At 42.3% G+C, this 27,926-nt stretch overlaps 1 protein-coding gene across 2 annotated transcripts in view; it reads left to right on the top strand.

Moving 5' to 3' along the window:
- The window catches only part of SMARCA2 (SWI/SNF related BAF chromatin remodeling complex subunit ATPase 2), a 157,034-nt gene that overhangs the window by 117,896 nt on the left and 11,212 nt on the right, over positions 1-27,926 (top strand). Inside the window, exons 1-3 of one of the 2 annotated variants that reach the window (XM_087822685.1) lie at positions 8,375-8,519; positions 9,747-9,842; positions 11,612-11,829. In XM_087822685.1, the coding sequence (XP_087678811.1) occupies positions 9,750-9,842; positions 11,612-11,829 (311 nt within the window). In that variant the 5' untranslated portion in view covers positions 8,375-8,519; positions 9,747-9,749. Of the gene's footprint in view, positions 1-8,374; positions 8,520-9,746; positions 9,843-11,611; positions 11,830-19,783; positions 19,838-27,926 lie in introns of those variants that run through there. The other variant, XM_087822686.1, reaches the window with a different exon arrangement.

Here is a 27,926-nt window from a genome sequence, read left to right as displayed (position 1 = left end):
CATAACCTGATGCAAGAAGTACTTATGGTCTGACCAACAGGGATGTAGCTTGTAACTCTAGAGAAAAAATTCAGAACCGAGCTTTGCAGTCTTATTGCAGGGGAGTGAAGGACTGCATGACAAATAAAGAACAAGCAAGGAAATAGGACTTTCCTTGTGCTCTCCCCCCATTCCAAAGAGAGAACAGCAGAAGCTTTCTTAACCAAAATAATCAGAACCAGTAAGTAGAAGGCCGGTCAATGAAAATGTGAGCAAAGGTGAGAAAGTATTATATAGAGATGAAAACTTGAGAGAAAACCATAATGCTCATGAGTTTGCCACATTCCTGACATAAGGCTGAGGTTGCCTCTTGGAATCTTCTGACTAGAAGACTTTGGTCTTTCTTGCATAAGTGACGCCCATTATGTATCATTTTAGGATTTCCAGTTTTAGTGTCTTTAGAGAATCTTTTTATTTCAGCTTTACTGAGGTATAATTGATAAAATTGTAAGAATAGGAAGAGTATATTGTGGAGATTGGATATACGTATACACGGTGAAAGGATTCCCCCCATCTAGTTAACACATCCATCACCTAAGTGAGAATCCTGATACTAAGAAGCACACTGAGCGCAGACTCTTCATAGATTATGAGAGATTATAATTGCCTTTGGCAAATTTAAGTGGTTTTTTGGTTTTTTAAGCAACTTACTTTTTATGAAGTCTTTCATTGCCCTCACTGCTTGTAGAAATAAGAACCCTATTTCTTTTCACAATTGCATTTCATTTTATGTACTACCCAGTTGAACTATGTAGTTCCAATAACAAGCGTAACCAGCATCGAGGTGTTGGGGAGCACAACTGACTGTTGGTACGTGAGACCAGTGGAGTGAGCAGAGGGTCTGTGCTGTGGGCAGAGTCTTAAGTGGAGGCTGATTGAAGGAGCCTTTTAACTTCCTTCAGATTTAGTGACTGTAAGCTATGCACCCTCTCAAGTTTTCTCTACAGGCTGTTTCTGGAAAGCGTGTTGGGGGATGTTTCCTATATGGGAATGCTGCTGCCCCTTAGAGCCAGTTCCTGTGTTTGTCTGTCCTGTGCACATTGCTGGCTATGTTTCTGTTGACTTGTCTCGGGCCGCCTCCTCCTCTGCCACCCCCACTCTGTCCGTGTTGATTTCAGCCAGGGATTCCTGGCGAAACTGCTAGTCCCGGCTTAGAATACCAAGAAGCTACGGGAGCCGTGTAAGGCCAGAATAGCACTAAGGGTGTTTATTAGTAAAATCTGGTCATATCTGCCTCTGTTCTTGTTTCTTTGTGCTTTAAAATTAGGGATTTCGATTTAAAGTTTATTGTATAGCAGGTTGTGTTTGCAATATATGTATAGCTCTTAGCTCACCAGGACTCAAAGTTTTGTTTTGGATTTTCAGCTTTTTTGGCTTCGCATTATATAAAGCAGGACAATCATACTTGACAAAGAGTCTTATATATACTTAGAAGCACCATACAGACATAAATTGAACAAATCCAGACTTGAAGTTATTGTGCATTTCCCAGTTGGCTTCTCAACTTCAACTAGAGGCAGACGCTCTGCTGCCACTTCAATAATATGTGTGTGCATGCATACGTGTGCATCTGCATGTATTTCTGTATAGCTGAACTAAATGCAGGCATGTCTGTGTACATGGAATTCAATCTTCCCTAGGACCAGTCCCCCTCTTTCTCTTTCTCACAGAACAGTATGCATATCTCCAGTTGTCCTCTGTTGATTCATGATTTCTAGTCATAACATCTCTGGTCTAGGTGCTACCTCATGGCCTTCATTCAGCTTCTGCTCCCACACCTCCTGGACATATTCTTTCCCACTTGCAGTTCAAATTCCTAAGAGAAGTGAACTAACTCAGCCATTCGCTCTCACTTCTGTTTCTGCAGAGACCCTCCTGCCAGGCCCTGCACAAGCCTGGAGATAGGGTACCCTGAGGATAGGGACCATTCCCAAGCCCCACCAGGGGAGCCCAGGGCAGGGAGGAGTTGCCTGATGGAGAAACACGGCTACCTAGGCAGCAAGTATTGTGGGCAGGGCAGCTTCTCTTAGATTATAGGGTGGCATGAAAGATAAAGGATGCTATCACTTATGTAGAGATGTTTTATATACATACAGGAAGGCCTCACTCTGCACCATTCCAATATGTACAAATTGCGATTACTGGATACAGTTAAAAAACATTAGTACCCCAATAACAAATTTCCGTTACCCTATGTATTAGTTTTCTAGGGCTGCCATAACAGAATACCACAGGCTGGGTGGCTTAAACAACACATTTTCTCACATCTCTGGAAGATGGAAATCTGAGATCAAGGTGTTGAGTTGATTTCCTCTGGTCCCTCTCTCCTTGGTTTGTGGATGGCTGTTTTCTCCCTGTGTCATCACAAGGTCTTTACTCCGTGTATGTGTATTCTGATCTCCCCTTCTAAGGACACCAGTCTTAATTGGATTAGGGCCCATCCTAATTACCTCATTTTAGCGTAACTACTTCTTTTAAAGGCCCTTTCTCCAAATGGTCACATTCTAAGGTGGTACTGGGGGTTAGAACCTCAACATGAATTTGGGGGGCACACAGTTCAGCCCGTAACACCATGACATCCTGTGAGTCATCATGTAAGGTACAGAGTTGGCTGCCGGTTCTTCAGTCCACAAGTCACTATGTAAATAACAGACACACATTAGGATCAATGACCAGTCGCATCACTCCTGTCAGTGTGTTGGTGATTAGTCCCTGAGCATGTTATTCCGTCCGTGCAGGGACAGCCAGGCATGTAGTGGTGAAGTCTCCGTGTCTCCCGGTGGTAAACTCACACGACATTTTACAAAAATAAAGGTGAACGTGCATCAAAGAAACAAAGAGTAACAGCACAGGAAGCAGAGTTAGATGTGAATAGAAGATTTGAAAATGGCAACATCAGAGTGAAAATGGGATGAGTCCTGCACTTAACAAACCATATTGAAATAGTCTGTTGAATATAAAAAACAAGCTGAAGTCGCTTCGATGTATTTTAGTTTAAATTGCACTAGAAACATAAAGCCACTTAAGGTTGAATTTGAGCATTTACTCTGGATTGAAGACCATAATAAAAAAAATAATAATCCCAATCAATTTGCCTAATGTTCAGGCCACAGCACTGAAGTACTTAGTTGCCGAATTGAAAGAAACTGGTAATTACAAGGAGCCTGGAGAAGAACCTTTATTGCCCGTAAGGGCTGGTTTCATTGTTTAAGAAGAGGACAAGAATCGGGCTGTGGGGCAGGCTGGTGGTGTGGTGGTGCTGCCCAGGGGAGGGGGCCAGTGCTGCTGTGAAATTAGCACTTAGTCAAGGCAGGTGGTGTGATGATCATCAAACATTCACTGCTGATGAGACATCTGTTTTTGGAAGACAACCCTATCAAGAGCTTACGTGAAGAAAGATGTAGGTTGGCAGAGTTGGCCAGAAGGGAGAGACTTGAGATATTAAGCCAGAGGAATTTAGTGCAGGTGAACTTACCGACATAAACGAGGAAGTGGTGGTGAAGAAAAGGGTGAAGATCTTCCAGGGAAAGTGACACCAGCCAAAAACAACAACAAAAACCAACTTCAAATTAAAGGAACTCTGAGATATTCCACTATATTGAAAGGGCAAAGGGTCAAATGTTGGAAGCTGATCCTTGCTAATTTGCCAAGGCATAGAAAAGATGTTCACTCAGTATCATGTGTTTCCATAAGAAAAAGGCAAGTGCTATCCAAACCTTCTTGATAAGCTTTTACAAAAAACCAAAAAAAGACGTTGTAATGCTTAATGTTTATAAAGTTTCAAATTCGTGTACTAAATACTCATTTTACCATGTTTTTTTATTTCCCTGTACATGTATAACCCACAATAAGAGTTCTTCATGTTGTGACATAAATTTGTAAACGTCGTGGAACAATCATAATTTTCCCATTGATTATTAAAATGGCTTTGTATAGTTTCAACTTCTAGGGTCATTTTTATGGTTCCACACTTTCCATGTAAAGCAAGGACTGCGCGCGCGCGCGTGTGTGTGTGTGTGTGTGTCTCTTTGTGTCTTTGCTGGAATTCCTTCTAAGATGTACCGTGGTATCTTTTTACTCACATTATACCCCTAAGCCTAGCAAGCATAATTTAGCCTTCAAAGTAGATTAACATCCTTGTGAAGGGTGTGGTTTACGCAGCTAGAGTTTTAGAGTTCAAACTTCAGCTGGCTCTGCGACTTACTTGTATGATTTAGAGTAAGATGCTTCATCTCTCTAGGCCTCAGTTTCCTCAGCTGTAAAGTGAGGAGAATAATAGTTCCTACCTTGTAGGGTTGTTATGAGTATTAAATGAGCAGATGTATGGAAAGCACTGAGCGCCTGGCAACATAGTGAACCATGTGTGAGCTGCTGGTGATGGTGGGAGTGACAGAAGTATTCGTGATGCCATATATCTTAAGATTTATTGAAATTGAGGCTATTTCTTTCCTCTATGGATGGCTTCAAACTACGATAATCTTTATTTCTGGGTTTGTTTTACTTATGTATTCTCCCTCCTTGTAGTTTGCCTATTAATGGCCGCCTTTGCATCTGCCTGAAGCAGACAGAACAAACGCCTTGCTCTCAACCACCTTCTCATTTGAATTTGGTGCTTTTAACTACAGTGGGCTTATAGACCAGGGAACTTGTCTTGTAGTAGCCTGTAAGCCTGTTTGAGGGCCCAGTTCGTCGTAGATGCCCTATCGCAGGGAAGCTCAGAAGAGAACCATTTTTTTGGGGGGTGGGGTTGTCTCAGGGACCTCCAGTTCATTTGATATTATCTCCAAACAAGGTTATACTCACAATCATTCTATTGTTTATTTCGATAGGATTAGGTTATTCTTTGCAAGTATTGAAATTGGACCACAGTCTGTTACCTTCCTTTGGCTTTGGCATGTCTTCATGTTTTTAATATACTGAGAACCCTGAAGTACCGAGGTGGCCCAGGCCTATCTGAGAATCCCTGCTCAAGAGACAAGCGGGTAGAGTTCTGTCTGCGTTATGAGTTGATAGGAACTGGATAAATGGTCTCATGATAAGAGGGCAGAATTTCTTTTCTCCATTGTTTCTCTAAGGCTTTTTCAGGCCCTCAGATTCTCTCCAGTTCTTTAATTGAGCCCACTCAAGGGAGCAGGAGGGAGCATAGTGCCAGCCTAATCCGTAAGAACAAAGGTGTCACTACATTGTGTTTATAATGTGGTTGCATCTACAGGGATGGGTGTTTTGGGTAGCCGCTATCTGCTAAATCTAGAAGTCGTTCTCTGAATATAGTATTGTGCTTAATAATACCCAGAAGATACCCTGTGGGTTCTTAGTTGATCTTGTGGCTGAAATAATTTTTACCCTCCCTATACTTTATTTTCTCTTTCCAGCCCCACATTGCTTTTACCTGACATAATGTACTAATTTGCCTCATCTAATTTGCATAAGCTGTGGCTCCCCTTTCCCATTTCCTCCCTTGGTTTCCATGTGTTAGCTTCCTTATGCCATAGGGGGAAGAGAGAAGCTTGGTCTGTTTTTGCACAAGCGATCTAAAGTGTTGAACAAGAAACTGAAAAGCTCACACTCTACCAGAAATTCCATTCAACTGAGGCTCCATTCGCTTCCCCTTTATGGAGCTGGGAGTACAGTCGGCATCTGAGTTGCCCAGCAAATGAGGGAGGAAATGAAAGTCTATTGAATTAATATGTCATCAGTTATAATTGTAGCACTGTGAAAAAGAAAAAATATACAGTGGTACCTCGGTTTTCGAACGTCTCCGTTGAGCGTTTCCGTTTACAAACACCCTGAACCTGGAAGGAAATGCTTCGGTTTTGGAACCCGCCTCGGGAGTCAAATGTGCCCCGCGGCCCCCGCTAAGGGCAAGGTCCTGAGGCCTTGCTGTCGGCTGTGGCTTCCTCGGTTTCCAACGTTTCAGAATTTGAATGGTCTCCCAGAACGGAGTCCATTCGAAAACCGAGGCACCACTGTATACTAAAAAAGTTCTTAGCCTTCAGATTAACTAGTCTCTTTTCTTGAATATTTGTTATTCAAATCGTTAACAATAATTATAAAAATAAAGTTTGTGAGCCCTGGCCAGTGTGGCTCAGTTGGTTGAGTGTCATCCTGTGCACCAAACAGTGGCAGGTGTGATTCCCATTCAGGGCACATACCCTGGTTGCGGGTTTGATTGTCGGGCACATAGGGGAGGCAACCTGTCAATGTTTTTCTCTCACATCCATGTCTCTCTCTCTCTCTCCCTTCCTCTCTCTAAAATCAAGTTTTAAAAAAATGAAAAGCCTCATTTAAAAAAAAAGTTTGTGAATAGGTATATTCTATACAGGTATTTTCTTCCATTGTGACTATCTCCTTATTAACATTTGAATAAGGGTTTTTGAAAAGGCTTCTAGTCATTGGCCAGGGCAAGACTGAACGTGCTACCTGTTGAAACACTGTAAGGTTTGAGTTTGGAAGGAAAGCTAGCAAGATGTCACTAGTATTGTGTGCTGTGTGTTAAGGTCGCAGGAACATGTATGAACCCGCAGTTGTTGGGGTTTTTTTCACCCCAAATATTTAGAGAATTTTATTTTTTTCCAGGGACTTTTTTGTTGTAAAATACACATAACATAAAATGTACTATTTTAACCATTCTAAGGATACATTTCAGCACATTTTTGTACGCCCATCACCACTATCCACTCAGAACTTTTCCCTCATTCCAAACTGAGATTCTGTCCTCAGTCAGTAATAACTCAACCCCTCCACATACACACACTTAACCCCCGGTAACTGCTCTTTCTCATGTAAGTGCAACCAGACAGGATTTATCCTTTTGTGTCTAGTTTATTTCACCTTAGGGAATTTGATTTCATGCATCCTTTCTAACAGGTTGCTTTGGGGGATAGTAATAATCAAAACTTACAATTGTCCAAAGCCATGAGTCTGAAAATTCTGTATCCAAAAGTGCTGCAGTCTTTATTAAATCAAGTGCCTAAAATGATGTCATTTTGAGTAAGAATTCCATGTTCAATTTTTTTTTTTTTACTGTTGTTAAATATTCCTATTATAAGAAAGTTTCTCATACATGAAATCTTAAACTTTCTTTAAAATACCACTTTTTTGTTGTTGCTGCCGTTCTAGTTGTTTTGGGGGATGATTGCCTGTACTTATTGGCTTCCAGGGTCTCAGGGGCTTGAGGGAAGTTTAAGCTCCCCGAATAATGGAATCCAATTTAGTGATGTGTGTGTGTGGTCCACCGGAAGTGCTAGTATTGACATGACCCAATTCTTTAATACTTAGCCCTCAACTCTGTTACCCCCCCCCCCAGTAGCATCCTAGACTTCTGGAATCCTAGAGCTCCTTAGGGGGGAGGACCACCCCCCACCCCCCAGAGAGAGAGAGAATGTGTCAGTGGGCAGAAATGTAATATTTAAATATCAGAGTTAAGTAATTACAATGCTAAATTCCCCATTTCATAGCCAAGAAATTTCCCATGCATTGTCTGGATGTCTTTGGAATTGCCCCTTTCAGTTTTCCCTAAGATGGTCTGTTCCACCGTGCGGGCTGTGCCACACTGCGTGGTGGGCTTGGGAGATGCTGAGGGGGAAAGGCAGCCACAGTGAGACAATGCGCCTGGGCTGGCTCTTGGCTTTTGTTTGCTTGTCCCCAGTTACCTATTCATAGTCCTGGATCCGTCTGCGGTGTGTGTTGTGAAGCCGTGTATAATAGCTCCTCATTACACCGCGGGCTAAGAAGAAAGCGGATAATGCCTGCTCTCTGGACAGTCCGTCTCTCTCTAGAAGACGTGGTGTGTGCCAGGATGACAGGGGCACGGCTGGACCCACGTGTGGCCAACTCCCGGGGCTGCCATGTGCTCTGCGAGCTGCAGAGTGGCTCCTCGAACGCAGCTGTTCCTGCGCCACCTCTCCTGCATTTTATCAGAGCCTGCACGCCGCTTTCTTACGAACCAACTGAAGAAGGAGTCCGTCTGTATCTCGTTCTTGCCCGGCCTGTGTCATGAAAATGTGTTCTTTTTAAAAAAAAATTGAAAGAAAGAAAGAAAGAAGGGAGGGAAAAAAGGTTGCCATCCAGTGGAGGAAGGCGTAATTCCCAGCTTCATTCAGGAAAAAATGCAGGCTGAAATATGCTTCACTGTTTTAACTTGGCTGGGGATTTTTTTTTTTTTTTTTAATCACCAGAAGGGTTTTTTTAGTGACATCCGGAGCCAAAAGGGTGCGGTGTGCCTTTAAGGAAAGAAGCGCCTCACCAAACTTCGCTCTAGTTGTAGCTCACCGTTTGCGGAGGGCAGGAAAGTGTTAATTTCTTATTTGTACACTTTTTTTCCCCGACTTCCTTCCTATTCACTTCATTAAATCTAGAGGCAGTTCAGCATGGGAGCCGTCTGTATGTTGAATTAGGGCTCGCACTCTTGCGCAACACGTCACCAGTCGGAAACTGGGGGTTTGCTTCTGTGATTTATTTCATTGTTGTGCTGGTAAAAGGTTTGGAAGGGAATTCTTTTTGGGGTAGTACTTTAGCATTGTGTAGCAAGTTTTTTTTGTGCCCCCCCCCCACCCTAGCACCGAGTTGAGTCAGTTGAGCCAGTTGAATAAGTAATTTTTTAAAATTAAAGAACAGTTTTAAATGTCCATGGATAATTTTACTGACATGCAGGAGTAGTCTTACTCCACTCTTGAAGTGCGAAAAGCACCGGGAAATATTTAGTGAATTGATTTCCATTAGAACAAGACCCTTAGAAATCCCTGAACATCAAGCACTGCATATGGATGTGTTTGGGGTCTTTGGGGAGGAGGGGAGGATGTTTTGTAGCTCTCTGCATTCCTGCATAAAACCTTAATTTAAGGGGAATAATGGTCAGTACTTTGTGTGTTTCCATGTGATTCCAAAACCTAAATTTAATAAGAATCTGCATGTATTAGCAATTGTAATAAAAATTGTTTTACTAGTTCTTTTTGCAGTTTAATTTGTTTTCGCTTTTTAACTACTTAGATTTAGAGATTTAAAAGTCCAAATATCACAAGCTTATGCTTTGTTCCCTTTTTTGTAAAGTTGGGGGGGGGTGAGAGTAGAAATATCCTTTCACAACTTCCCCCTCTTCATTTATCCCACTGAAAAGAAAAACAATGAAAAATTTTTACAGCATGAAACTGAAAGTAGAGTATCACAGTTGTTCGGGATTTTCTTTAAAGAGTAGAATAACATTTTATTAAAATATGTGAACTTGAGAACATGCACATTGCTGTTACTGACATGCATTTTTAATGAAAAAGAAATTCTTTTATTTAAAAAAAAAAATCAGCTTAGACTGCTCCAAAACCATGCAGCCTGTTTTATTCAGAAGCACTAAAATAAGGTTTAAAATGCCAAAAAAAGCATACCTTGTTTTCAATTTTTGAAAGTAAATTTGGATATTAATTTGTTTTCTTATTGGGTTAATTGTTAAAACGCGAGTAAGAATCAGAGACCGCCTGAGCTAAAAATCTCTAATTCTGCTGCCTGGAATAATAAGAGGAGAAAAAAAAAATATGATAAGTAGTTGTCAATATTAAAACAGGCTGAAGGAGGAAGGCTTCGGGCCTTGTAGTAGGTAGAATGAAACAGCAGATTTGAGTATCCACAATCCTTTCAGTATTAAATTTTCAGTAAAATAAAATTACTTGTATATGAAAACATAGCCTTTCCCCAGCTCTCTTTTTTTTCCTGATCAGCTGATGAAGAGACTAGCAGCTCGCTGCTTTGCTGGCTTGTTAATTTTATCCCCACTAACTGTGATTTCCGATAGCCGGCCTGCTGATAGTGGTAAGGTAAATATCCTTTTTCGTTGCCGTCTTGAAGATTCAGTAGAACTACATCCCAGGCATGTGTAGGTGTGTAACACATCAAAAACCGGTGTTCTCCGTATTTCTGTGTGCAACTGGGTGCTTGAGGAGAGCAATACCATTAACTGTTGACAGCCTTGCATGCTGTATTTATTATTAGCATGTTCAGCCTCCAAGATTTGCGGGACAATTTCCTTTTCTTAATCTTCGCTTAGCTGCAGTGTGTTTAGCTGTATAGTGGGTGTCCTTCTTTTAGGCAAATGAATATTAATGAAATAATGTGGAGCTTTTTTTTTTCTTTTTTTTTTTTCCCCTTTTTCCTCATAACTCATCACATCTCGCCTTCTTCACAGTGGTTATCTGAACATTGTAGGATCGTGATGGAAATTGTCTTTTGATTATTAAGGCCTAGGCTCAGACTCCCTTAGGATTCTGTCTGTGTGCATGTTGCTTCTGTGGGTTTGCACATTGGAAGATGCATAGAAAACATATTTTTTTAAGCCCACTGGCATTTTTAACATGCCAGGTTGTTTTGTGTTCTGCACCAGGTTTTCTTCACAAAACCTTTCTTTTTCAGGAGGCATTGTACACGAGTGAAAGAAATTATGTCTGAGCTGTAATCACTCTTTATATTGATTGTTATACTCACATGATCATAAATATTAGCCATGTTTGGTGCTGTGGAGAAATGAAGGTAATTGCCTTATGATTAGAGCTCTTTCAGCTACGAGAAAGGATTGATTAGCATTTGCATACTGGAGGCAATATTGAGAGGCCGGAGGAACAAATAACATCAGTTATTTTGTGTGAGAAGGCAATCTTGAAATTTACAGGTTTTAAAAAATATTTTAATTTCTGTGGTCAAATACTCTTTTATCTGTTGTGGTTGGTGGTGGTTTTTTTTTTCCTTTTGCAGTTTTTCCCCCTCTATTTTTCTTAAGTTTTGAGATTTACCAGGAAAAAAAAAAAAGTTTAAACTTCTGGGTCTGTCACATGGATCTTTTAGCCATTTATGAACAGGTTTCTTTTATGCCTGGCTGTTTTTATAGCTATTTTATTATCTCTCTGCATTAGTGCTGCTGGCTCTGGTTTAAAGCAAGCGTTTGCAGGTAATTGGAAAAAAGTGTTTGTTGTTTGTGAGTGTGTGTGTTCTACATCGGATGATTTAAGTGCGTTTACAAAGGAATGTGGCTTTGTACTTCTCCGTTTCCTTGTTTACTAATGGCTACGTTAGAACAAAATCTGGATGCAATTTTGATTTATACTGTGAATCATGAATAAACTGATGTAAAATCTTAAAAAAGAAAAGGTCAATGCTTCTTTGATTGTAAGGATGTATTCTCAAGGATATTTTTTCTTCACTCATCCCTTTTTTTTTTTTTTTTTTTTTTTTTTTTAGTTTTATCTTTTCCCCCCTTACAGTAATGAGACAATGAAGGTCTTTTTCTCCTGTTGAGCCAAAATTTCAGTTATCTTCAAACACATAAATGTACAGATATTCTCATATTTGTCACAGTCTTTACTATTAGTGTTCTGGGCCCTCAGCATATTTTGCTTCTGAAACAGACTTGGTTTAAAGACGCGGTCATTCAATATGGTGGTGGTCCCTCTCTCTTCCTACTCCACTGATTGCTGTTAACTTTTATTTTGTTGTTAGTTTGTTTCATATAATTCTAATTAATTCAAATTGTGTGTGTATCTCCCTATATTTGTTGTTCTCTTGTCTTGAATTTCTCTCCATTTCCTATTAACAGGCCATTGAGGACGGCAATTTGGAAGAAATGGAAGAGGAAGTACGGCTGAAGAAGCGGAAAAGACGAAGAAATGTGGATAAAGATCCTGCGAAAGATGATGTGGAAAAAGCTAAGAAGAGAAGAGGCCGCCCTCCCGCTGAGAAACTGTCCCCAAACCCCCCCAAACTGACAAAGCAGATGAACGCGATCATCGATACTGTGATAAACTACAAAGACAGGTGAGTGCTGCCCCCTTGCCCTGGGCCTTCCCGGGACCTCCTGCGGGACCACCGAGCGGGAGCCACTGAGGCGCCCTGGGGCTTGTGCGTTCTTTCTACCTGTGTCTTGTGGCTTTCCCCGAAAGCCGGCGGTGGCCTTCTGCCGTGTTCAAAGTGGCCACTACTGCTGTCACAGATGATGTTTTTCTGTCTAGCGTATAAGCTATTTGGAAATAGGAGTTTAGATTACAAAACTAAGAAAACAGTTCAAACTGGAGGCTCTTAAGGACCTCTGAAGGACTGTCGTTTAGGTGGAAGGATTGCAATGGTAGAGTAAAATTTTGCTTTTGGGTTGCGTTGTTAGAAAAAGAATAGTCTTAGCATGTTTAAGGTAAAGATCTCATGTTAAGACTCTTTACAACCAAAACAGATGCTTCATCAAAATTACTGTTCCTTCTTCCCTTCCAACACATTCGAATGAGCACTTGCTTGAGCCAGTCTTTCTCTTCCCAGTAACGCTACTATGTAGGCAGCGTGGCGTCTCAGAAAGCTGACCTCTTTTTCAGGGAACGTTTGAATGCGAACTTTGAAAAAATCTATACTGGACACTATCCCCAGACCATTTTAAACCGTGAACAATGATTTGAAAACCAAAACAGAGGTGTTGCAGGGTATCGGTCAGCCCTATCCAGTAGATCATCCAGTTAGGCTACACTCTGGTTAGTTGATTTGGTTTCCATTTGATAATCGTGTGATGCAGTTTTAATGGGAAGATCCCATTTCATTCCAGTTGAAAAATGGATAGGAAACAAAACAAACATTTTATTTCTCTAAATTGCATAGTGGTGTTAATCACTTTTCAGTTACCAATTTTATTTTATTTTTTTTTACATTAACTGGTGTTGCTCTCTATACCTGGAAGTGTTCAAAACAAATAACTAAGTTGTGGTTTTAGTTTTTCATTGTGACTTTAGTGAATGTGTTTTACCAGGAAGAAAACTTCATTATAAAGATTAAATAGTCAAAAAAGCAAGAAACTTTGAACCATGGGGTTTTATTGTTACGTCTTTATTATATCATCTGTAAGGAGTTTTCAGAAACAGTAACAAGTGGGTGGGAGGAGATGTGTGTGGAAGGGTCAGAATAATTGGCCCTCCTTTACCTAGGTCCCCGGCTTCCTATTTTCACTATCTTCTGTTTTTGTGAAAAGTAGATCGCCTTGCAGAATTCTGAAGTAGCCACAAAGGACAGCCCCATTATATTGGGTCTGGGTGGGCTGCTCATCGACACAGGGGAATGACAGCAATCCAGGAAGGAAAATTTGGCCACGAGTCCATTCTCTTACTAAAGTGAACAGCAAACTTCCTTATAGACCTAGAGACAGTAACTCTCTCCGTCAAGTTTCTGTTTACCCCCAGCCCGACTGGTAGGTTTGCCACAGGCAGGAACAGTTTCCATCCAGGAGGCCAGCTTGGACAATGATACCTCATTTTATCAGCCCCCGGTGTAAAGAAAAACGTAAGAGACTGTCACTCTGCATATAATTCTAACTTTTTTTGCCTTTGTCTCAGGAGAGCAAAATGTATGTGTCTTTTTGCCCAGGTGTGCCACTGGTATTTGACAGGCATCTGGTTCCATTAACCTGCTGAGTGTGAGTGTAGGGCTGCTGTGGCGCTGAGAGCAGCCAAGAAAGTCCCGGGAGGTTCAGAAGCCAGGCCTGTCTGTTATTCCAGGTGATGGCTATCTCCCCCTGTGATGGCATAAAAGAGGTCACCAGCCAGTGAGCCAGATTGCCAACAGATTGTTTTATTTCTTGTCTCACATAGTTTTTTAAAAAGTTAGAGCGCTTTTTTGAAAAAACTTCAGAGGATTTTTCTTACCCCTCCCCCTCTTTTTTGAAAAACCTAAAAATCTGGCAGCACTACCCAGCTTTCCCTCAGTCAGAGTGAAGACGCGGATGCCTCCGCTCTGTGGGCTCTTGTGCCTCCACTTTGCCACGATCCCCATCACCCACTCTAATTCCTCCAGTATGAGTATCAGTTACCATTTAGCATCATGCTTTTCACACCTGGCCCCCTCCACTCATTTATATTATCGGCTGGCTCCACAGCCTTTTGAGTTTGCGATTTACTGATACCCATGTCCGTAGACTTGACCACTTTCCTAGAAACCACCCAAAATACAGAGCAGTATAAGGTTAGGTCCCTTAAAAGTCAGCCAGGCATAGCACAGTAGTTTAGAGCACAAGCTCTTGTCTTGATTTAACTACCTGTGTTTGAATCCTAACTAGCATTTCCTGGGGGGGGGGGGGTGAGCAATTTACTGAGCCTCTGTTTTCTTATCCACAAAATGGAATAATTACTGACCTGCCTCTAGAGGTGTTACGAGGATTCGATGAGTTAATACAACCTAAGGTTTTTGAACAGTTTAACTATTAATAATCAGCCTTTCAGACTATGTATAACTAATCACAGGGTGAGCACTATAAATTGTCCTTGCTGACAGCCTTTCCATCTTTTTATTTCCAAATAACAGAAAACACATTTTCTATGGGAATGATTATTGGGCAAGTCTTCAGTTGTATGTAGTGAAAGGATATTTAACTATTTCAGCATGCAGATATTGAGTAGTTCCCCACTCGCCTTTCCTCTGGTTTTATTTATTAATTCATTTTACCTTTCTTTTGAAAAGGCCCATTCTATCAGCTCCTACATTTTAGGTAAATTCTGGGGAGTGTGCATGAAATTTCCCACTGCTGCATGTTTCATGTATATTTCATGTTAGTAATCCTCTAGAAAAAGCACTTACTCTATTTATATTTTTTTGTTTCTCTTACCAAACTTGGTGCTCAAGTAGGAGGCACTCAAATTAGGAGGACTGTAATTAGCTATGTTGTCATATTTTTGGTTGGTTTTAGAGAATGCTGCTGGGAAATGTACCTCTCCATGTGTTCGGATTTTTGCACCCTTAAAATCAGCTACTGATATAGTAACTCAACCTGCCTGTGAAGGAAATACCACCTATGCTAACCTTCCTCCCATCACCTCAGTCGATGTTAGAGCTCTGTCAGTGGTGCAGGTTAGCAGTGTGTTAAATAAGACCTGCCATCTATATTTAATTGATGTAAGAATTAATTAGCTCTTGTGAGATAGTGGGGGTTTTTTTGGTTTTTTCCCAAGGTTCTTCTATGATTCGGAGACAGGTGTATCTTTATTTTATATAAAGGATGAGACTAATATAGGCATGTATTTATTGCCTTTGTTTTCAGTGCCAGGTCTCATTTTAAAGGAGGATCACTTTTTAAATGTCACCCCCAAAGAACCAGTATTGTGTGATTCATCAATGTAAAACCCTTCTGCAGTAACCCGTTCCCACCGTTTTATTTTTCCAAACAGAAAACTGTGTCAAGTAGTATCAGAAGACTTTGTTTTGACTTGTTAAGTGCTTTGTTTTCTGTTTATGTAGAAGGCTTTTAAAGTCATATTCTCAGCTTATGTGATACTTACCCTGAGACTTTTTCTTGGAAAAGGAATTCAACCTAATTTGCATCTGTACCCTTTAACATTGTCCCCGGGATGAGATGTAGAGTAAGATGGTAAAGATTAGTGTCGGGTGGAGCTATTCCAAGTCTAGGGACATGGCTTATAGTTACCTGAATAGAGGGAGAGATTCCTAGAGCAACTCTTAACGCTGGAAGGGGTTTTAGCTCTACCCGGTTCAACTTCCCACAACCCATTTGTGTCCTCAAACCTCTGACAGACTGTTATCCAGCCTCAGTGTGGACATTCCCAGCATTAGCTCCTGTGTTAGGAGGCAGGTCACAGCACCAAAGGACGCCTCTGAACACAACAGCCATTTCCTATATTAAGATGGATTCGACTCTCTGACTTCTAGCTATTTGTTCCACTTAGACCTTCAGAGAGTAAATCTGTTCTCAATCCAAGAAATGTCCTTTAAAACATTTGTAAACACAGTCACCTCAGGACATCCTTCTTGAGGCTGAAACACCTCTCTGCTCTCCAGCGATACCTAGAGTTTCACCACCCTGGTCCCCTCCTTCAGCACATTCCGCTTTCTTAGTGTCTCATCTAAAACATGGCATCCAGAGCTTCACAGGTATCCTGCGGGCTAATTGCAGCGTGGTTAGCTTTCTTATTCTGAACACCAGGATTCTGTTAACATAACTCAGGAGTGTGTTAACTTTTTCCAGCAACTTGGACACAGAGTTAACCCACATCGGACACGTGACTTGTTGGAAAGACTCCCACTCCCCCAAACATGCAGATAGCTCTTTTCTCACTGGAATGCTGCCAGGGTTAGTCTTCAACTATGAATTTCATCTTTCTGAGCCTATTTCTACTGATATTATTCTTACCCTTATTCAGTTCCATTGAATTGATTTTTGTTTTCTCTTTCTAGTCTATTGATAAAACTGAATTTTTGTGCCTTTTTAAAAAATGTTTGTTTACTTGTCTTTCTGAGTTGTTTTGTTTTGGTTTTTGGTCACCTGAAGATTTGCTATAAGCTATTGCTGAGAAACTGCTATGGGGCAAAGGACATGTCTCTATATCATGCCCCTGCAAATCACTTCAGGTGGACACAAATTTATTAACCAGTAATCCTTAAAGTTGATTAGCCACCTGTGAACTCACATGACCATGCTATCATGTCACCCACATTTATCTCTCCTTTCTCAAGGTTATCAAGAAAGGCTAAAACCAAGACATACCACGTTTATGGCTCCCTAATCTATCAACCTAGAATCCCTGCTGAAAGAATGAAATGAGGTTAGCCTGCCATGGCTTTTTCTGAGAGACCCCCTACTAGTCCTTAATGATGTTATTTATCTTCTCTAAAGAGCCCCTTGGCATCTGAATAATTTCTCCTAAGTTTTTAGCAAGGGTGCACATTTAGCAGAGCAGTCTCAAGTTTCCGTTCTGCTTTTGAAATGGGGACATTTGCTTATCTCTGGTCTTCTGATTCCATTTCTATTCTCTGATTTCTTAACCATTAACAGGAGCAATCTACACACTCTCTCAGGATGTAATTAGTTTGCGACTGGACACTTGAGCTCATTTGAAGCGTCTTGATATGCTTTCTGTCCATTCTGCTATCAGCAGCTTTTGTTCAACCTTTATTATGCCTTGCTTTTCAAATCCAAGCATTGTTCTCATTCCTGAAGAATGTGGAATCAGAATATGAGGTTATTGTCACCTCATCCCTCTCCACCAATTGTTTGAAGACTGTAGCAGAAGCATTTCGTGAGGACTGGCCCTGTGGCCTGCTTTGAGAATGGACACAGGGGAGCAGTGGGGGAGGCAGGCACTACCTGCCTGGCCTGTCCGATTGGACACGGCCCCGGCACACAGTGGGGCGGCAGGGGTGACAACCACAAGGCTCCTCTCTCCCTGAGGTTCTTCAGGCTCTGCTCTCTTTCCGGAACTGGGGCTGTCTTCTTGCCCCTCATTTTAGTGAGCCCTGATGCTGTCTGTAGGAATGGTGGCAAGTCTTAGCTTGTTCTGAATCTCAGCTCTTTTCACATTGTAGAAAATCATCCATTCATTTATTGCACTTCCCCTGTATTTCCAGCCCTGTACTGCTGAGTAGGGCCAGAGGTACTTGCCCCATGGGCTTACGATATGGTGGAGGAGATAGCCCTCCTACCCCATGTTACTGAACAGGCAATGGACTGGGGAATTCAGAGAAGGGGGGGGGTCATTATATGAGGCTGCAATGACTTTATCTCATGTTTATGGTCACTTTTGGGGAGGAAAAATCAACCATTATAACGACATTTACCAGGGTAAATAGAACATTTCATTCCATTCCATTATAGCACCTTTCCAAGGATTTGGTAAACTGCAACCTAGAGACTAAGTGTACATGTTAATTCCTTTACACACTAAAAAGGCATTGGTAGCATTTCCTTCGTTTTGAATAAAGCTGACTACTATTTTGAAGGCTCACACATAGTCACTTCATTCTGTGGAAGGGACAGGCTCATTAAAAAGCATTACATTGTTCTAAGATTTTGTCTCCAGAGTGCTTTACCTGAAGTGCATTTAGGTACTTGCTGTGTCAAAGACTTTCCCATGTTGATCATCCTGAGGCTTCTATCTGAGGCAGACTGTTCATACCAGTTCATATTCTTTCTAAAATAGACTTGGAGTAACATACATTCCTAAAGCCAAATCCATACCATTATTTAATATTCTTTTTTGTTGCTTTGGTGTGTTTGTTTGTTTGTACTTTTTCTTCCCAAAGCCAATCAGATTGCTGACCACCAAGTAGGTCTGTCCCCACATACTCTTGATCAGTACCGTTTTAAAATACCTTGCTGGAATTTCCTTTGTTCTGAGCCTCACATCCCCTGTGAGCTGTCATTTCAGTTACTCTCAAATCACAGCACCGTGCCCATCTTTTCTCAAACTATTTGCACTGTGTTCCGTAAAATGTCTCAGATAGTATTTGTCATTCACAGGTTTTTCTTCCTTCACTATTACACATTCTGAGATGACACAGTCTATTTCAGCCCCTCTGTCCCCTTGGTTGGCACCATCATCAATTCCTCGTCCCCATAGTGCAATGGTAAAAGTGTTCCCAATTCTGTACCTTACTCCTAACATGCACTCAGATACCAAGTTCCCTCAACACAGCAGCATCTCCCCAGCACGCCCCTCCTGCCTCCTCGAGCCCTGTCTTCACTGGGCCCCTCCCGTCACTGACCTGGCCCGGGACAGCGGTGTCCTGCCTGTGCTCCCTGCCTCCAGTCTGCCTGTCATTCTGCCTTCCTTCCTGACACATATCTGATCATGTCTTACTGTTACTTAAGAACCTCAACAGCTGCCCATTGAACATTTCAGTAGCCTACCTGACGATCAGACTTCTACCATGGGAAAGATAGTCTTCCACAGTCTGGCCCTTTCCAACGTGGTTTTCCTGCATGCCACCCCTTCTATTTCAGACATTCCAACTACATCTCTGGATTTTGAGGGTAGCCTGCACTTTCCCCTCCGCTTCTCTCTCTCTGCTTTGCCCTCTCTTCAGTGCCTCCCGCTTTCCTAAGGCAGAGCGAGCAGTGGCTCTGAGAAGGGATCTCGCAGTGGCCACATGCGGGCCGTGTATGCCCAAGGTTGCCCAGGGTAAGATCTCGAGGGGGTGGAGGGCTTTCTCCAAACTTGTCACGCCTGTCAACCACTTCTCTGTCCCCACACAAAGGGACACCAGCACAGCAGTTTCCAATTCCTCAACTGGGGAGGATCCCCTTGAACCCCTGGAAAGGAATAAAGACCCCAGGTGCTGCTTTCTTGTGGTTTCCAGTTAAAGATCATTATCTCAGTGAGCTGTTGGAATAGAATAGGGTTCTGGGAAGTAGAGGCCCCCGCCCTAGGTGATATTCAGGAACCGGGTTTGGCAGTTGTCTGGTGCCCCCTCTGTGTGCTGGTGCCCTCCCCAAGCATGGCATCCTGTTCAATGTTCCCAACAACTTCCTGAGGTAAGTATTACCCCTATTTTACACATGAGGAGCTAGACTCAGATAAGCTAAAGCTTATCCCTATCCTAAGGTCACCCCCCCACCCCCCCAGTAAATGCTGCCTGTCTCCCACTGCTTCTGGAACAATGGATGGAGCGTGCATCCTAAGGGCCACACAGAATGCGTGTGGAGGGAAATGGGACCCAGGGTAGCAGGCATTGACATGTTTGAGAGAAGCTGGAAAGGTCCCAAAGAGGTTAGGAAATCCCTCTCCTACCCCCTTTCTGGAGAAGTGTATATTTTTTCAGAATGAGGTTCCAAACATAACCCTATGTGATCTTCCCCACCTTCCCATGAGGTGGGCAAGGCAGGTAGGTGAGGAGACCGAGGCTCGGAGAGTGACACAAATGATGCAAGGTCACCCAACCCTAGGAGGCAGGAGCCAGGCCGGGATGGGTACCCAGGTCTTCTGACTCTAGTGTTCTTTCTACTCTACCACAGGTGTAACGTGGAGAAGGTGCCCAGTAATTCTCAGTTGGAAATAGAAGGAAACAGGTCAGGATCTGTCTTGTACCCCCGTGTCTCTAAATACAGGTATCCCTTGGTGTACGCCAAACAGACCGATTCCTAAGGAGTCGGAATCAAGTTTCTCCAGCCGCCTCCCGGTGACCCCTGCTCGGAGTGCAGGGTGGAGGCACAGATATTCCAGAGCGCTGGCCGTGGCTCTGGGGTTTGTTTGTGCAGTGTTTCCATTGGGGGTGTCTGTGCATTCTGTAAGTGCACTTCTTACAAGGCGTCCCCAGCAGGCCTGCCCCGACCTGCAGCACCTGGGACATGGGCTTCTGCTGCTTCGCCCTCCCTTCCAGCGCAGCTTCTGGCTTACATCCTGCGGGCCTCCTAACTTCATGCTGTCTTGCTTTAGCTCAATGGAAAGGACCGCGGTGCTCGAATCTCCTGTGGTGCCTGACATTCTGGAGTTAAATAGTGGCTGGGTTGGGTTCAGGGCGTGACTTCTGGCCTGTCTGTCACCTATGGTCCTAAGTGTCCTAAGCCAGTCTGTTTAACCTTTATGTGCCTTTGCTTCTATTGGGTGGAAAGTAGAACTTGCTTTTCTCATAGAGATCTTTGGAAAATGAGATGATGTTAGCTGAGAGGGGGAGAGGGATTTGCAAGATTTACCAGGGTTGGGAGTAGTTATTAATATATTGAAAATAATATTTCTTTTCCCCTCTCAGTCCGTCTGTACCTTTAAAAAAACAGCAGTATAACACTTTACCATCTCTATTCCATGTTTGTCAGCTAACCCAATAACGCCCTTTAAGGCATTTTTTTCCCTCACTAGTATAGGACCTGATTTAGGGCAAGTTCGAGGAAAAGGAATGGAAACTGTGTCCTGTATTTCAGAATGAAGACTCACCACCAGCTGTAGCAATCTCCTTTATAGAAGGAGATTAAAACTGGAGGTGATTTGCACCTCCCCGCCTCTCTGTGGAGATGAAACTATTGGGGAAGATGTGTCTTTTTTTTTTTTTTTAACATATTTTCTATTGGTGTTCAGTGCAGCTATCAGTCCTGGAAGCCAGACACCATCCATAGTGTGTACTGAGAGATGTCGAGAATTGTGTCCTGTTTTTGCCACTCTGACAACTTGGTTTGGATTCAGGTTTTGGGATTGAAACAATAAATACTTTATTAGTATGAGCAGCTTAAAGAATGTACCAACATGGGTAAACACTTCCACCCCCACAACATAGAAGGGGGGCTTTCAGGTCTAAATGGTATGATGCAGACTGAACACCCAGCCCAGTGAGCAAGGACAACTAGAAGCTCTTTCTCTCCTCCTCCCAAAACAGTCACGTGGCCATGGAAAGGGGATTAATAACCTTAAAGGTTATTGCAAGCCTCCAATGTCACGCCTGGGCTTTCTGATTAGACAGTATGACTTCAGATAGTTGGGACCCAGATCAATCCATTTTTACAGAAGACACGTTTAAACTGTCATTTCCAGAGCCATAGCAAGGGGCTGGTGTTTGCTTCCTCGGGGCTCTGGGGTCTGACTCGTCCTTTCCTCTCGTGTGTGCCTCCTTTTCTCATAAGCCTGAATTTACGACGTGTTCAGAGATTGCATTATGATGAACACATGTTTTTATTTTTTTTTAAATCCTTTCTTCATGCGTTCAAAGCTCTGAGCATTTTCTGTGTCTGTCTCTGCAAGTACTGAGAGTGGGAGAGAAATGAATAAAATGGAATGCCTTAAAGCATAGCTGGAAAGAGCTCTGCACAGTAATAACGGGCGCCCAGTCTGAAGAAAGTACATGTAAAGGGGGAGGAGAAGGGAGGGGGGCAGGAATGGGGACAGCGTCCAGTGGGCTTGTGGGCAGAGTGGGAGTTCCCCGAGGAGACTGGGCAGGGTAGGGAGGAGGCGGCAGAGGCCCTCAAGCCCGTGTGTGTAGGCAGCCGCAGAGGACGGAAAGCAGGGCCCCTTAGGGTCACAGGGATCTCGGTGGGACTGGGTCACCAGGCACAAGGGAAGAGGGGCATAGCATGGGGCACGGCAGTGGGTCTGAAGACAGAGAAGAAATACTTAGAGGCGTGACTAACAAGACGTTAGGGGCAGCCTAGATGTGAGAGGAGGGAGATAACGCTTGGGTCTCTGTCCTGAGTGGTAAGTGAATGTGGTGTCATTCACAGAAATGTGGGTGAAATGAAAACATGGCATATGCATGTGTGTGTGCGTGTGGGGGGCTACCCAGCCCCACATACTGCAGCTCAGAAAATCTAAATTCTCTCCATAGCTATTAACAGCCCTTGACGTTGCGATTATATTGTTAGTATTGACTACCCCTCAGGACCAGCCAAGAAGCTCTTTTAGACAAAATTTATTTTGAGCTATGTTGGCACCAGACATTCCATATTTCTTCAAATGCGGTAGGGGGGCTGTGACTGGATCTCAGGCCCAAGCACCCTGGCACTTAATACCCTAATTAGATTATAGAGAAATTGCCATGAAACAGTAATGTAGCTTCTTGGAGAATTCTAGTGCAGTTAGAGACTCTGTTAAGTTTTGCTATAAAGCAGCCTGTTTAATTGTTTAATCCAGTGTTTCCCAAACTCATTTGACCAACAACCCCCCCCCCCCCCTTTCAAGGAACACTGTTAATAACCCATTAAGCTTGTGTTCCATGGAGCACACTTTGAGAAATGTTCACTGTGAGCTCAGTAGCTACATTTAATCCAGAGAGAATCTGTTCAGGGAAATCCAGATTCCAGCACTTTATTTTGCCCTCGTTACAAATATCGATACTTTGAGATGTTTACTGGAATAGGCCGCTTTGACTTCTGGTGACTTGACACTTATTTCTGTTGCTCAGCCAATTATACCCACATACAGCAGGTGGGCAGGCCACAAATAAACTTGGTTTGTTTGCTTTCTGAGGCACAAAAGGCCTCCCCCAGGCTTCCAGCATTAGCCTGGCCCAGAAGCCCAGGGTCTCCACCTCTCTAAGCTGCAGGGCCCTTCCAGCATAAATGGCCTCTCTGAGGGAGGGGAAGGAGTCCCAGCTGGAAATAGCAGAACTCATTTTCTTACTGTCTTACAAACTGTCTTCAAAACAACTCTGTAAGGGTTTTCATCAAAAATGGGTTGCACCGAACGATGGCAGTTTATTTGGGCATATTCAGGGGTGGACAAAAGTAGGTCTACAGTTCGTATGGAAAATAATACAATAAATAATACAAGAATACAGTTTTGTATACTCACAGATGTAAACCTACTTCTGCCCAACCCCATATTCTTGTATATTCATGGGAGGAAAGCTGCCTCATTCCTTTAGAATCACACCTTGTACGTCTCCTTAAGAATCTATAAAAGGCCCATCATAGGAAAAAGCAATGCTCCAGAGCCTGCTATGACCCACCCCTTTAACAAAGTGCCTCTTGGGGTTTGCGGCTCAGGTGTAGAAGCATTTGACTTTGCCTGCAAAAGCTTTCTGCTTTTGAGTTGTGTCTCTATTCAGCCAAAATCTTGGAAGCATTTTTCTACTTTTACAAAGTAGAGACACAGGGAAAGATCAAAGGACAGAATAGGCAGTGGAAGGGAAGGTAGGTCCTTAGCTTTTGGAAGGAAGAATGACATCCAGGTCTACAAGTTGAGGTGATGAAAGCTGGCGAAGCGGCCAACCAAGGACACAGCAGTCCTTTTAGCTGTCATATTTAGACAGATGGACAGTTAGCATCCTGTACCTGTAATTGTTGTTATGAAATGTTAAGTGAGAATAAGAGAAGCATCTAGATGTCCTGAGTCACTATTTCTAAAAAGTCAAGTGATAGATGATCTATCTTCTCATATGTCTCCTCAAAACACTTGCTTAAATAAACAAGCAAACAAGTAATCCTCTCTGAATCCCATGCCCTGCTGAGCACGTCTGGTTCGCAGTAGTAAGTTCAGTGAGACGATTCTGAAGAAATAGAAACTTATATAGTAGATTCTGACAGTTGCAACATATTAAAAATTTTGTAGAATTATTCTGTTCTATTATTCTCTTTATTTGACTTTGTAGGGTAGAGTTACAAGGTGCCAGTTGGTGAGATGGGATGTTCATGGTGATATACATAAAGGTGGGACATGTGCCCCTTAGACATCCTCTCTCTGGGGAAACTTACAGCATGTTTTCAAAGAAGGTAACCCCATAAAAGTGTGAGATCTACTTTATTTATGTATGATGATATGGTTGCAGATTACAGGAGATTGTAAATCATCATTTTGTTGAATAAGAACTCACTGTTCGTGTTTTTTATGCTTTGGCATATAGTTAATACCTTTTTAAAAACCTCATTGAAGTTGTCCTGCATTTAAAATGTCATACCCTGTGTTCTTTTTTTCCATGAATGTTAGACAAATATTTACCATTCTTTAAGGCACATAATTTAAAAATACATAATTTTAGACTCTAGCATATACATATAAAATTATGTGTATATACATACATGCATATTTATATACACATATAATTATGCATATATATGCACATACATATAAAATATATACATACAAATACACGTGTGTGTATACACATATATAAGATATCTTTATATAAAATATATATGTATCTACATTTTAGCTTAGAGCAGATTACCAAAAGTAAAACTATGCTTCAGAGTGTGATTGTATTTAAGGCTCTTGATAAAGCCTTAGTGCTTTTCTTATTGAGCTGAGTGAGCCCTTTATAGTCTCCTTACCTCAGGGCGTTTACCTTGCATTAACCAGATGTAACCTTATTTTTGTGGATTACTCAGGCCCATCATGTACCTACATCCTTAACATAATCCTTAGTGATTTTTACCACCTACTAATTCCACTACCAAAGGCAAGTCTACCCCTACCCCATTCTGTTTTGTTCTTTATCTCATATGTGCTTCAAGAGTCTGGGAAGTCAGATTTCCAGGCTTGTCAGGAATTGTCATCAGTCAGTACGCACTAAGATTCAGAAGAGAGATCTCAGCAGTGAATACGGAGTCCAGGAGCTTGTGACACCTAATTTGTGGCTGGCTCAGGTGTCTGGGAGCTTTCTCTGGGCGCTACTGATGTACGTGCATGTTTAGGTGACATGCATTAAATAAATCTCTCAGGAATCTGACCCTGAAAAGGAACAGCTCACTTTCACCTACTGCCCTCCAATGTTGACCCAGTTTTATATTTTTTCCCACATGATTTCCTGGGTTTGATTCCTTTAGGACTGTAATAACTTTTCTGTAAAATTCTTTCAACTCCAAGTGGTATTCTAAACCATGACATCATTTTCTTACAGAGGCAAGGTAGCCACATTTTTACTCATTAACTAAACAACCTATTTCAACTTTAGTTAAAATCTCTTCTTCACAAGTAACTGTTGGAAATGCTTGTCAACAGATTAGCTTGGGCAGATAAAGAGAAAAATCATAAAGCAGGAGAAAAAAGAAAGAAAAGACTCACTCAATATTGTATCTTCTGGTTTGGGCTTGTTGGAAAGCCATAATAGTATTTTAAGGAGTCAGTTTCCCAGCTAGCATTTCAGTCTTCTGTACTCTCCAGCTATACCTAAACTATAATCAAAAGTAAAGCTAATGTAGATGTAATGTTTATAATGTATGCATTCGTCATTTTAGAATCACAGCAGTATAGATGTGAAATTATTGCCATTGGATATGTGGAGGTAATGGGAGAAACAGTGGTTCCCAGATAAAACATAGCAGTGTAAACCTGTGTGTGTGTGTGTGTGTGTGTGTGTGTAAGGTGTACATGCAGGGTTTCAAACCACCATTAACACAGTGGCGTGTAGGACTTTAGCATCTCACAGTAATGACATCATGGTACTGTGTCCCTGTTCCTGTTGGCCTTCGTGAAGAGAAACTGTGCTTCGCACCAGCACCAGTGTGCTCTGTTAAGTGCAGTGGGTTCCTTTCCATTTTTATTTCAGGTTACGCTCCTCCCCCAACTCACCTTATGTCTTACCAGCATCATGTTTCAGATCGTTGTATGAAGTAGATCTGAAATTACAGACCATCAGTGGAATCCTTTTGGGGAGGAGGGGAGCGGGTATCACTCTTGTGATGGGAAGTACACTTCGAGGTAACAATTTATACTTAGGTCTTAAATTGTGTAAAATGACATAATGGAAAATGCCTTGGGGGTAGGGTAAGCATTTCAATAGAAACAGAACACCTTCTGCAAACCACTGTACAATTAGTTCATTGTTCTGTACTTAAAAAAAAAAAACACAACGCAAAACTTTCCAACACTGAAAAAAAAGGCACTTGAAAAGGTATATTGAAAAAACCTTTGCTCAGCTTAAGTTTGAGAAAGAAATGCCAAGAATTCAAAACTATCAGGCTGCTGCACTTCTGCTTTTTTCTTATTTTTTTTTAACCTTTACTTTAGGAAAAAGTAAGTTGCTGTAGTGATTCCTTAGCGAGTGTTCAGACCGAGGGTGTGCCTGTAGGTTATGGGAAAGCTGCGGGTGCTCCAGGACCACGTGGCATTTCCTCCCTCACTGCCCATCAGGTCCACGGCCTCTGATGGGGGAGCAGGGAAGGGTCTGACTGCAAGGAAAGTGCCCCCACCCTGTGTGGAGGAGAAGGAACACACATAGAAGGATTAAGTTCTGAGCAGTGAGGTACCAAGAGGTAGTTAATATTGAGGAGAATGTCTCACATTTATGGAGAAGGGGTTATCGATCCTGGATGGATAGAGGCAGTTGAAGACGGGAACAGGGACCCTTCCAGCCATAGAGTGAGAGATGGGTCAGCTCTGGAGACTTGGAATTAGTCATAGGGTAGGGGCTTGGCCATGGTACTTGGGGGTACACAGGAGAGAAGCTCTCCTGACCAGAAGAGTCAGGTCAGCAGTACAAGCCGGGTTTGCAGAGGTTGAGCCGAGGAGGGCTGCGAGAGCCAGACTGGGGTGTTTAAACGGCGATGGTGCCAACAGTTGAGCCACAGGAAGACTTCCTTGGACAGCTTGCAGGTCCTCCCTTTGCCCATGACCCCTGTTCTTAGGAAAGGGAAAAAGGAAGCGGGATAGGAATATTTTGAAGCAGAATAAATTTGTCTCATTTTACAGTATTGGCCCTGAGTCTCAGAACATTCAGTTTCCTCCTTTATGAGCACATGTAAGTCTGGACTTGTCTCCTTCTAGAGTCTAGAATTTCTATGACCTGACTGAGAACAGAGACATCAGACCGAGATTGTTTAGCCATTTGGGCCCTGTTACAAAGAGCTTTATCACACTCCTGGTGCCAAACACTCATTTCTCATTTCACCAGTGGCACAGCTGAAGTTAAGAGTATGTCCATCACAGGTGTACAAAGCAAAGATGTGCTCATAGTCTGTCAATAGAAAAATGACACCATCTGTTGGCAATGTAGAAAATGACACTGGGAAGATGTCATTGAGGGTCAGGTGTTAAATCCAAGATTACAAAGAGGTCTGACTTTTTTACTGTTGCTAGGTTACAAAGAATGCTGATTATAAAGAAGTCACTGATACAAGGAGAAAAACTAATATCTATAAGTTGCCTTCCAAATATTCCTTTCCAAGTAGGTAAAATGTTTCTGTCTATAAAATCTAAGAATGGTGGAAAAAGAATAGAACAGAAATTGTGGCCATATGCTGAAGGCGATAGTAATTAAAGTAGGTTTTGTCATAACTTACAGAGGTACAGATGCATTTCTCAACCTGGGCCGGGGGGGGGGGGAGGGGGGTGCGTAGGAGTGGCTGTCAGTCTGTGAGTGTGAGAGAACACCTTGATTCTTGCCACAATAATCTAAAAATCCAATTCCCTATTAAACTGCAGTCTTAAACCTCTTTGTTTGCTCCTGGTTTTAGTATTCATGAAGCCCATATATGCATTAAAAAATAAAACAGTGACCCAGTAAAACGGAAAAACGCGCCCACCCCTTTGACAGAGGATTTTCGGTTAATTTATGCAGGCCCCTTTGCACTTCAGCATTTTCCCCACTGGTTGCTAGGCAACTGTTTGAGTTACTGCGCATGCCTTTTTTATGATAACTGTCATTATGATTATTTTTTAATTATACAACTGGGACTGTGGATTAAAACAGCATATTGTCACTCATTCTTTGCTGCTGCTGCTTCTAGCATCCTGGAA

The sequence above is a fragment of the Miniopterus natalensis genome, chromosome 12 (genome assembly GCF_054644295.1).
Source record: "Miniopterus natalensis isolate mMinNat1 chromosome 12, mMinNat1.hap1, whole genome shotgun sequence".
Classification (NCBI taxonomy): Eukaryota; Metazoa; Chordata; class Mammalia; order Chiroptera; family Miniopteridae; genus Miniopterus; species Miniopterus natalensis.
The sequence above is the reverse complement of the archived record's forward strand: the minus strand, read 5'-3'. Positions and strand labels throughout refer to the sequence as shown.